At 40.4% G+C, this 12,327-nt stretch overlaps 1 protein-coding gene across 5 annotated transcripts in view; it reads left to right on the top strand.

The window, feature by feature from the left end:
• The window catches only part of schip1 (schwannomin interacting protein 1), a 184,235-nt gene extending 179,754 nt beyond the window's left edge, over positions 1–4,481 (top strand). For 4 of the 5 annotated variants that reach the window (XM_012962647.1, XM_012962649.3, XM_012962648.3 and 1 more), the window contains 4 exons: positions 224–421; positions 1,607–1,730; positions 2,619–2,712; positions 3,843–4,481. In XM_012962647.1, the coding sequence (XP_012818101.1) occupies positions 224–421; positions 1,607–1,730; positions 2,619–2,712; positions 3,843–3,894 (468 nt within the window). In that variant the 3' untranslated portion in view covers positions 3,895–4,481. 5 annotated transcript variants of the gene reach the window in all.
• Positions 4,482–12,327: the final 7,846 nt, after the last annotated feature.

Here is a 12,327-nt window from a genome sequence, read left to right as displayed (position 1 = left end):
TGGCACATTATAGCTTTTTCTTATGTATTTCCTATTAAAGAGATACAGACCTTTCAGGGAAAAATGGACAACGTGACCCATACGTGGTTTTAAAAGTACATTCATATTTTGATTAGTAGTTTTTTTGGTGTCCGTATCATTTTAATGCCAATGTGCTCACTTCTCCAGTGGATCATGCTATAGCACCCCTTCATTAATCTATTGCTTTTCCTTCTCTTTATAGAGCAAACAGAGTTCTTCCTATTCAGACAGAGATACTACTGAGGAAGAGTCGGAGTCCTTTGAAGACATGGATTTTATCTCTAGGCAAAAGAAACTACAAGCAGAAGCTAAAATGGCACTGGCAATGGTTAAACCAATGGCCAAAATGCAGGTGGAAGTGGAGAAGCAGAACAGGAAAAAGTCTCCTGTAGCAGACCTTGTAAGTTGCCTGTTGTTTAAGCCTGCATTCCAACAGCAGACCCATGGCTTATTTTCAGAATTCAGAGGCCCAATTACATAAAATCATATCACATCAGGTGGGACTGAGCAATATAAGAACCGTAGCGATTTAGGGTTGTATTTGGCCTCTGCGACCCTTCTTGGACAGCTCTGTGCACGGTTCTTTTAGAATTGTTGTAAAATCTCGGCAGTGCTGCCACCAGGTGGAGAAAAGATATAAGAAAATGTTTCAGTACAGATAAAACCAGCAATGAGATTACACTACTGATACAAAGATAAAGAATAAAAGATTTAATAGAAAAAGTTACAAAAGTCAAAAATGTATTTTTCTTTGTATTGTTATAAATAGACAAATATCTATAAAACATCAAGCATATTACACAGAGCTACTGAATGTATGTATGTATAACTTTATTTATAAAGCAGGACACGTATAAGTAAGTATACAAATATGGCTAACAATTACTCTACTTTATCAGTGTCTTCATTAGGGATTTTGTGACATCTAAGGGCTCTGGTACACGGGGAGATTAATTGCCCCCGCAACAAATCTCCCTTGTTGTGGGCGACTAATCTCCCCGATATGACATCTCACCGGCAAAAATGTAAATCGCCGGTGGGATGGCATACACGGGCAACTTCGCCGGTTTCCGCAAATCGCCATCCCACCGGCGATTTACATTTTCGCCGGTGGGATGTCATATCGGGGAGATTAGTCGGCTGCAACAAGGGAGATTTGTCGCAGGCGACTAATCTCCCTTGTGTGCCAGAGCCCTAATGCTAGCTTTTTTCATGTGGGCATTTTAGTAATTATCAGTCACTTGTGTGGGTTCACTTGTCCAAGTGTTTTATTGTGTCACTTCCATTCATTGTACCTCACTAGACGCAAGAAATTTCCCTTCAGTATTTCAGTGGAAGTCACTGTAAATTCTGATCCAATGCTACCACCTGGTGGTCACATTAGTTCTGCTTTGTTTCCTTTTTCTTTTCTTTAAATGCCAATATATTTGCCAATAATGCATAATAAAAGAAGGATATAGAAATTAATGCCTACACAATAAATAAAGGCTGCAATTGATTAAGCTCTTTTTATGATATTTGCTTTTTATTTGTTTTTACAAAGTGGTTGTGGATCATTGAATGGCAAATGGTTTTTGTTTTCCAGCTGCCACATATGCCTCACATTAGTGAATGCTTGATGAAGAGAAGTTTGAAACCTACTGATCTGAGAGACATGACTATTGGGCAGCTACAAGTGATAGTCAATGACCTCCACTCTCAAATAGAAAGTAAGTAATTTGGGCAAAACAATCATGCACATTGTTCTGTGACTGTCCTCATGAGTTTTCACAGTAGCCTGAGAACGAATCCACATGGTAAGAAATGCTACTAAAATGCCCTATCCTATTCATTTTACAGCCTGGCAATTATACTGCTGTCTGGATGTTTAGGCTTAACAAGGGATTGATGGGGAACTAAAATGCAAGAAAGTCCTTTTTTTTTTTTTTTTTTTTTTAAAAACTGCTTTGTCAAAGAGCAAATTATTTTATTAGAATGTCACGTAATGTACCTTTCACCAGAGTATTGAGCCATCTCTTCATAACTGTGAAAATAAAAAAGACAGATAAGTAAATGTTAGGAAGAATGTCTATGAAAGGGCCTTTCTACATCACAGGTTTTGGTCCTAAATGAATGATAAAATTAATATCTCATGCAGAGCTTCCCAAAAGAATCCTCAATTTTCATAAATATCTGGGTGATCCCCTGCCAAATAGTGGTCAGGTAGGCAGTTATTTTATGCTAAGACAGGGAACTGGCAGTTCAGTATGTAGTTGGCAAATAATATGGGCTTGTATGTGGCCATGGATTAATGCAAAACCAAAAATAAAGGCACAAAATGACTAGTAGTAAACTAAACACTCACCAAGTAGAAGTGGTGATCCAGGTGCACCAGCCCCACACCCTCAACGTAGGGTGTAACAAAAGCAACAACCACCTTGGGCATATAGGCACTCAGGAAACTCCACAGGGGTCACAAACATTCTTTAAAAGTAAAATCCATGGCCATGGATTGACAGCTCTGCAGAAAATCATGATATTAACAATGTCTGGGTCTCAACTAACTGATGTTTGTTATATGGCGCTCATGGGTTATTGATCCTGAACTTTTATTTCAGGCTTGAATGAAGAACTAGTCCAGCTTCTCCTAATCCGCGATGAATTGCACATGGAACAAGATGCAATGCTTGTAGACATTGAAGACTTGACTAGGTAATGTTTACCGACATACTAGTACATAGTACTAAAATGGCTTTCTTCTATAGGAGGTTTGAATTTCTGGTTAAGAGAATTTTAGAAAATTTCAGCTCTTAAAGGAGAATGCAAGTCAAAATTTAAAAAGCAAACTGCCCAATAGTCCTGCTATTGTTTAGTAAAAACGCCACACTTTTGGCTCACCTAATCAAATATTTACTCAGTCACACTTCACATTTTCTAGAACAGGCAGCCATCTCTAAAAGGGTATTCTCCCTTCCTTTCCCTCCTTGCTTCATACTGCACATGTGTTTCATTCCCTCCTCCCCCTCCCCTCTGCCAGATCCGCTTCTGATTGGCTGGTGGGCATGTGTAGCTCAGAACAGGAGACAGGATCAAGTTACACACATGCTCAGAGTATAGGAAGGCTGCCGCTGGCACCTACAGGAAGGGGAGAGAGATTTCAGTGATGTCACTGTAGTCTTCACCTGCTGTAGGCTGCCAGCACCATATCTCAGAGAGGCAAGCAGGGATCTGGGAATTTAGATATGCAGTAAGTACTTAAAAAGAATGCCTTTAGACTTACTTTTAATTTATATTAACCTTTCATTGTCCTTTAAGAAACTCTGTACCTTGTAGTGTTACAGACATATTTACTTTACACCAATTAGTGCTACCTGCCTGGCTAGCTGTGGCTCCTCAGTACAATAAACCATCTGTTCCTGGTAGATTTGTGAGTGCTGCACCCTTGCCTGGGGGTCTAAAATGTACAGCCTCTATAACTGCAGGAGATAATGTACATGAACCCCACAGTATTCACTTCAACAATCACATTGAGTGTGGGATTGTGCACCTCTCTGCTGCCCTGACAACTCACATTATATGCACAGTGTAGCAGTAATGACAGCATTTTATTATTAGTGGCTTATCTATTTTAGTTGGAGCTTATAAGTAAGGAAGATGATAATGAACTGAATGAGATGAACCGTTCTTCCTAGCACTGCAATAATGTTCTGACCAATCTTCCTTCCCTTACTATGATTTAGTGGCCCTTTCTGTATTAGCCTTAATCATGTAATGCTGTATGATAAGCCTGCAGAAGGCTTTGTCTGCCCCTCTAACATCCTGTTCATTTTTCCCTCTTACAGACATGCTGAAAGTCAGCAGAAGCACATGGCAGAGAAGATGCCTACAAAATAAAGCACAAAGCCATTGAACTTAGCGGGAAAAAAAGCTAAACTTTACTTTGCTTTTGTGGTTGTCAAAACGCCAATGCTAAAGATGATTCACAAGGAAAATCAGTGTTAGTCTTTGATAATGTCTGAAGCTTTACGTCCAGTGACTCGGCCTGTGCTTCCTAATTTATTTTAACTTTTTACTCGTGACACTAAATATTAGGCATTTTATTAAGATACTATGACTATATGTACAGTACTTATGCCATTACAGATTATACAGTAAGAGAGAGAGAGAGAGAATAGTTACAGATTTTTATTTTTTTGGTTTTGGAGATTTACGTTGATCAGTATTTTTCTTTTTGCCACTGTAGTTTCCAAACACAAATGTTATTGACGGTGCTAAAGAAGTCGACAACTACATGCCTGCCTCATTGTAACGTCGTAGCGCTCGGTATATTGTAAAAGTCAATCAGTTCTCAACATTTTGTAAATGTTGATAATTGACTTCCATTTTTAATGTGCTATTATTCAATTGGATTGGAGAAAAAAAGTCACTTTCAAAGTTTTATGTATAAATATGTAAAATAAACTTTAAACATTTGTTTCGTATGTCTTTTTGTTGTCATTCATTAACAAGCCAGCAAAATCATTTGGAGGACCACTTCTGGCCCGCGGGCCTCCAGTTGGGCAGCGTTGCCCAGCCGCAGTGCATAAAAGGCAGTTTTATAAGGCAGTGGATAAGGTATTATTGTTATTCAACATAAGAGGCCCATGTGCCATTATAGAGAGATTTGTCTGTACGTTAGTACTCTCCCCCCTCGTTGACAGGCACATATCTAGTAACCTTTTGTTATACACCTGCTTGAAAGTACTATACAACAATAATGAATTTTGTAACCACAGCACCACCTGTTGGACAGTTTTCCGACTGCAATCTGGAAAGTGGACTGTTGTGATATTGGTCTCTATATCAAGGTGTCAGAAACCCTAGATCGCTTTTTTCATGTCTTCTTTTAAAAACATTTTATTGAAGTTTTGCAATAAACATGTAAGTTGAATAATGACAAATTATTTAAACATTGTACAACAATAGTCACATTTGACTGTTTGTCCTTAAAAAAGATAAGAAATTAAGAAAATAGAATACTTACAGAGAAACAAAATAAGTAATTTAAATAGAGAAAAACAAATTAATTAACTTTGCCCAGTGGATAAACTATAAAAAGAAAAGGAAAGAAAAGTTTCCTAGAGAGCAAAATCAAGGATAATTTTGCTTATATGTTCGTGAATTATTGAAATAAATCTATATATGCAGCATTTTATAAATCTGATCCTTATTACTTATATCTATAGCATTAAAGAAAAATGACCATCCATCCTGGATTTAGGTTCACTTGTTTTTGCTTTGATGGCCTCTTGCCAGCTAAGCTGATTAAGATAAGAAATAATTTCTGTTATAGGAGGGGTTTTCTCTTTTACCCAATAATAAAATAATGCTTTTTTAGAGGCAGCCATAAACAAAAATAATAATTTATCCATTTTTTGTGCTAAGGAGACTGGTAAAATGCTTGATAACACCTCCTCTTTTTTAATGTGTAATAGAGCGAAACTAGGAGATAACTTTATATTTAAATTCAACCTGTGGACAAGTTTGAATTGCTGAATCCTCCAGCTTTCAGCAAAAATCAGATTGTTGAATTCATGCATAGACTTAACCAATTGCGAAGGGGATATAGAGTGTTATAGATAAACAGACCACTTAGCAGAAACATTCTCTAAGGGATGATTATCTTGGGTAAAAACATCCCAGAATGTACCAGAAAGTATGTTGATTTTTATATTATGTGGTTTGTCTTTAAATTCTTTCCATGTCTTTCTTGAGGAGAGCAACATCAGAAGAGTTCTCTTTCATCTCACAAATTTTGCCAACTTGATTACAGCTAGAAAAAGGGGTGATTTTGTTTGTCTGACTTGGACGACTACATTTTCACGCTTAGGTTCCTACTGTTTTGCTCCCAGTACTCTGTTGTACTGCTTGTGCCAGAGTCACTCAATTACATCAGTCAGGTGCTGGGATGAGTTTCTCTGCAAGTGGCTGAGAATCAAATGCTCATGAAGTTTCTCCTCTTGTTTTACCTAAGGGGATTATAAGCAGATGAGCCTTGTGGCTGTTATTTTATTTTTTTTATTGCTCTCTTCATTTTAGGACAGAGGAGAGAACTCCAGGCTTTAACTGTTGCATGAAGAACATGACTCAGTACCCCCATGACTGGGGCATACTGAGGGCATACATTGAACTCTGATACCAGAATAAAACAAAATGATCCACTTTAGATCATTCACCCTACTGGCATAGTGACTAAAGGTGGCCATACACGGGCCGACTATAGCTGCCGATATCGGTCCCTTGGACCGATTCGGCGGCTAATCGGCCCGTGTATGGGGAGAGCAGAGCGGCCTGGCCGACCGATATCTGGCCTGAAATTGGTCAGATCTCGATCAGCCAGGTTAGAAAATCTGGTCGGATCGGGGACCGCATCGGCTCGTTGATGCGGTCCCCGATCCGACTGCCCCATTGCCGCCCACATAATCCGATCGTTTGGCCCCAGGGCCAAACGATCGGATTATTATTTTTTTTACCTAAATGGTCCCCGATATCGCCCACCCGTAGGTGGGGATATCGGGGGAAGATCCGCTCGCTTGGCGACATTGCCAAGCGAGCGGATCTGCTCGTGTATGGCCACCTTAAGGGACATACTTGGTACGTGACAGTGTGTAGGTGGAGGCAGCAGCCATCTTTAAGGGCTCTGGCACACGGGGAGATTAGTCGCCCGCGGCAAAACTCCCTGTTCGCAGGCGACTAATCTCCCCGAGTTGCCTTCCCCCTGCCATCCCACCGGCGAACATGTAAGTCGCCGGCGGGATGGCAGACGCGGCGGCGCGATTTCACGCAAATCGCCGAAAAAGACTAATCTCCCCGTGTGCCAGAGCCCTAACACCAAAGCATTGGCTTTCATGTAACTGGGCCAGTATGCCACACTGGGAATATTCATATTTTTGCGAGTATAGCTGCTCCATCATCATTATTCATTTATATAGCGCTTCACAATAAATTTAAACGAACAGGGATCTTAAAAAGTTTAACATGTAAGAGTATACTGAGTAAGAATAGGATCAGAGGGCCCTGCTCACAAGAGCTTACAATTTCCATTAATACACAACATTAACAGTAATCAATACTTCTTATATGATAAAACTCTATAGAATAGAAATATAATTTGTTCCTTTTGACAAAAACACATTTACACATATGATCCTGCCAGACCCTATGTGTGACCCCACACTGAACCTGTACAGTACATTCCCTGTTCTTGGTATTGAGCAGGCAATAAGACATCTATGAATCCCCAGCGTGGGCCTAAGATACTGACTGTACTGGCAATAATCTTTTGCTTCTCTGCTGCCATTCTATTTCAAACCAGCAGGTGTTACTGTATGCCATTCTATAGGCTACAGGCCAGAACAAAACATCAGTCCATGTGTGGAGCCAGATTACAATTCATATGTACAAGGTGCTCAATGTGTCACTTCTGCTACTAGTACTAAAATTATGTACATAAATCTAAATATTGGCACTCACTTGACCCACATACATTTGCTGAGATCTCAAAATGTCACATTGTTTGCACATTGCTCAGTCAAGTGAGTGCAATTTGGGAATATTTGTACATGCCAAGTCTTTTTAGGCTGTTCCATTTCAAGTAAAAATATATATATTTTTTCAGAAAAGGCATATTTTGATGTGTGTGATTGTGGGTCATGTATTTGCTCCTATATAATGTAAATAGTTATTTTAATTTATGATATGAGGGTGCCACTATGTCATTTAGAAAAAAGAGATGAAAGAGCTCAATTACTGGCAAGGAGGTAGGATGCACAGTGTAAAAGATACCAAGAGCCACCTTGTTTTTTTGCACTTTGCACCCTGGCCTACACTCAACTCTTGTGGGTGTTGGTACTTTCACTCCATTATGGAGCTAAAAAACCTGCCCTTCCCCCATGAATATACCACTGCCTGCATTCAGCGATGGCCAGTTGGAGGCACTTACTCCTCTCCCTTCCCCAAACTTGCACATTAAGCTGAGGCACAAGGAAGTGCCAGTAGGAACAGGGTGTACTTACCACTTGCCTTATAGATGACATTTAACTCTCATATTATTGTCAATATAGAATCCTTAATAATATAATTGTTGTGTATGCTTTCTCTCGTGTATTTTATACTTGAATACCTCGATAAAACAATTAATAAAACTGCAATAGCAGTAGTACTTTCCAGTGACCCATAGAGGGCAATAAAAGCAAGCTTTTCCCTATTGTGTTTTTGATATTGTATCTACTGTCTATTTATGTAGGAGGTGACAGAGAATATTATATATATTGGTAGTGGCATAAAAAAATTGTGCATTTTTGCCTGACCACTGGTGCTAGTTATTTTGGCACCTAAAATTGGAGAGAATTAGCCATGCCTCCCTTCTTTACCCTGAGGCCAATGATGCCAAGAGATGACCCTTAAACCTGGCATTTAAGTCAACAAGCTCAAGGTCTGCACAACTCTTAGCTTATATACCTGCCTGTCCAGTCAGCTAAATGTACATTTTCCAGATGAGGGGCCCATGTATTACAAAGGCCCCTATTGCTCTTACTGCGGCCCTGTGTATTAGGTAGTTATTAAAAGTTTGAATACTGTACTCCTAGCACTTCCACCAGTGTTTCCTTTAAGCTGTGTGCTTGTGTGCGCGAACACAAACTGTGAGAAAACAAATTTTAAAAAGTGAAAACCGGTTTTAAAAAGTGCACACAAAAGAAACAGAAATTAGAGGGAACACTTCTAATAAAATTAGGACTTGTTACCCACACCCCACGCCCCTAGGAAATTGGAACAGACCTGGCTTGCTGATAAGGCAAAAAGTAAAATGGTGCTTAGTTAGGCAGAGAGAGGGATTTTGGGATGTACCTTTGTCACAGGTACAGAAATAGTACTGACTCTGTATAATACTCCATCCAAGAAGCATCCAAGAATACCAGTTCAGTAGGGACATTCCTGCCATTGCTAGAAAGACACTAAATTACTTTAAAACCTATAATATAATAAAAACATACTGTTTAAAGGAGAAGGAAAGGCTAGTAAAGAGTTAATCTCAAAATGCAGGCATACCTTCAGTTGTCTCAATAGTGCCCTTAAGTCTCCCCTTATTTCTCCCGTTCAGAAGATCTGAAGCCAAACAGGAAGAAAAAACGCTGAGCTGGGTAAAGAGGATTCCCATAATGCATCGCTCCTGCATTGACTCTGTGACCGGGACACTGTAGGCGGCGCATGCTCTTTGCTGATTTTCATAGACAGAAGCAGGCGCGCTCCCCTTCACTGAGACACAGGAACAGCTGAAGGACACAGAACAGGCGAGCGCTGCGGGTAGAGCGGGGGGGTTGGGTGCGAGCACAGGTGTGTGGCGACTGGGGGGGTTGCGGGTGTTTGGAAATCAAAGATGGCGGCCGTGATAGACTACATATACTGTGAAGTTAGTATTATTTTAACAAATAACGCTGGCGATTTGCTACAGGAAAGGGGGCTCTACAACTACAAATATTAGGTAGAATAGTAGAAGCCTTTCCTTCTAAACTGGTTCAGACTGGGCCAGCATGACACCAGGGGAAAAACCCAGTGGGCCCCACCAACCCAGAATCAATCCCCGCTGGGAAGCAGCATTGCTTTCCCACTGACCTTCCTCCCCCAATCGTGCCTAGGTAAGTATGAGCTATGCTTGCGGGGGGTATGGGAGCCCCTGGGGTGGCAGCCCTGCTGGGCCTTGTACACCCAAGTACAGCGTTGTGTTTATAAATGTCACCATACTAACAATATGGCTTGAAGTGTCAAGTTGCCTGGCAAACATCTCATTTCCAAACACAAGAGTATTTATTTGTAGTTGGTTCTCCCTTTTCTGCTGTGACAGCCTCTATGCTCCTGCAAAGGGTTTCTACTAGATTTTGGAACCTCGTTGGTGAGATTTGCTTCCACTGAGCTGCAAGAGCATTAGAGAACTTGAGCACTGATGCTGGGCAATCCAGCTCATAGTTAACAGTCCTATTTATTATGCGTAGGGATGCCATCTGTGGTGACACTCAAGAATCCTGTCAGAGGGCCTAAATGATGCAAAAGGGGCAGTGCTACCCATGAAAGGGGCAAGGTTGGTGTTGGGGCAGGATTGGGTGCATGACACCCTGTCATTCCTTACAGCAGTCTACATATTTAGACCAGTGTATAAAGTCAGTAAGTTTATATTATTATAATTATATAATTATTATATTATTATTGCAGCTGCCAGTTGTACATAAAGTTCAATATAAAAGGAAAAGAGGGGAGCAATACTGTATTTAAAATATTACAATAAAAAAGATTTTTAAAGTAAATACAAACAAACAAGTATATGGCACATTAAAACATCACAACCCACTGCTCACTGCTGTCTAGCCCATCCACCATTAGCCCCCTGCTGTCCAACATGTTACAGATACACTAAGTCAGAAGTCTGGGGCTGTCCATAAAGTGTTGTACAGTTATGGCTATTTGTGGATCAGCTAGATTGGGAGAGAGCAGATGGCAATGATTAAATAAACTGTATATTGTGTATTAGGCTTATCCCAAACACGGTGGATCCTCAGCCTGAGGATAAACACAGGCCAAGAATCCACCCCTACATTGGACTCAACACTTTTCATCTTCTGCACCTGAGGCCACTGTGTCAGGCCGGGTGCAGGCATATAGGGCAGATTTTGTCTCCAAAACATCTGGGTATGCATTTTGGTGTCGAAATCCACCAACACAGTGTCAGCAGGTGCAAATACAGAATAGCGGTAATTCAAGTAGAGGGTCAGATTCCAGCAAAATGCATACTTGTGCATTTCCACAGGCTGAGGATCCACCACGTTTGGTATAAGCCTAATACACAGTATACAGTTTATTTAATCATTGCCATCTGCTCTCTCCCAATCAAACAGTCATGACTGTACAACACTTTATAGACAGCCTCAGACTTCTGACTTAGATGACTACATCTTTTCTAGTCCATGTGGTGGACAGAATTGATGCAGCCACAGGGCTGGGGCAGTTGTCTGTGTATCTATAACATGCTGGACAGCAGGGTGCCTGCACCTGGGCCGAAGCAGTGGCTTTGGGTGAAGGCACAGGAGAGGCTGGTGCCAGTGTAGGGGCTGATTTTGAGAATCAACCCAGTGTGGCATTAGACTTGTGGTCAGAGCTCTGCTCAGACTGATCAAGTTCTCCCACTACCATCTTAGCAGATCAATTGTACACTGACCTCACTTTGTGCAAGGGGACATTAACATGGTAAGTCCCCAACATGGCGAGTTCTCAACCTGTTCATACTAAGGAGAAAGCATAGAAGGCCATAGCCCAAACCATAAAAAATCCCCAGACCATTATCCAGTAGTGATGAGCGATTTTTTTTTGGCAGGCATAGATTTGCAGCAAAATTCTGCATTTTGGCATTGTCAAATTTTTTCCCCATAAAAAGTTATTTTAAAAAAATTTGCAGTCGCGCCAAAAAAGTTGCACGCTTCAAAAGAGTTGCATTTCACGTTTGTTACGATGTTTAATAAAAAAAGTTTCACAAATTTTTTAGAAAAGCGTAATGGGACAGATTCACTCATCACTATTACCAGCAGTATCGGGCAGTAAGCATTCTCCTGGTATTTGGCTAATCCAGCATGACTTATCACTCCACAAACCATGTTTCTACTGAATCCAAGGCCAATAACACTGACTTTACACTAGCCCTGCTCATGATTACCACTGTGAATAGTGATGTTGCTTGCCCATAAAGAACTTGTGCTCACTTGAAGTATACAGACTGGGGACATGCAATTATGAAGGGGTCTTAATATGCTTTTGAGCATATAATATCTCTCAGTTCATTTGGCCTTATAGTGCATAACTTGAGATACTGTACTTCCAATTCTATACCTCCTTAATATCTATTGCATCCTCATGGCATGACCTGCCCCTGTGTAGCACAGATATGACTGGTGATAGATTGCAATGCAACTCCAGCAGGGATATTCCTCTTGTGAAACAAAACGATTTTTTAGTGTGAGTGAAATGTATAGCCCACTCCAGATACCTTGTGCTTTGGTTTAAACAAAAAATACTTAACTCTGGAGTGCCCTCCTCTGTCCAGACTTCCCAGATGAGGTCTTATGGGGTAAAATAAAATTAAATTAAAAAAAATATATATATAGCGTAATACAGTAATATGATATTAATAATCACCCCTCTAAAGATATTTCTCTTGTAAGATTCATTTTATATGCATCCTTTTTGATCCTAACTTCCTATTTCCTTATTAAGTCTGACCTACAATATGAAGATTTTGGATCTCAC

The sequence above is a fragment of the Xenopus tropicalis genome, chromosome 5 (genome assembly GCF_000004195.4).
Source record: "Xenopus tropicalis strain Nigerian chromosome 5, UCB_Xtro_10.0, whole genome shotgun sequence".
In the NCBI taxonomy this organism is placed as follows: domain Eukaryota; kingdom Metazoa; phylum Chordata; class Amphibia; order Anura; family Pipidae; genus Xenopus; species Xenopus tropicalis.
Note: the sequence above shows the minus strand (reverse complement) of the source record. Positions and strands in the feature narration are given on the sequence as shown.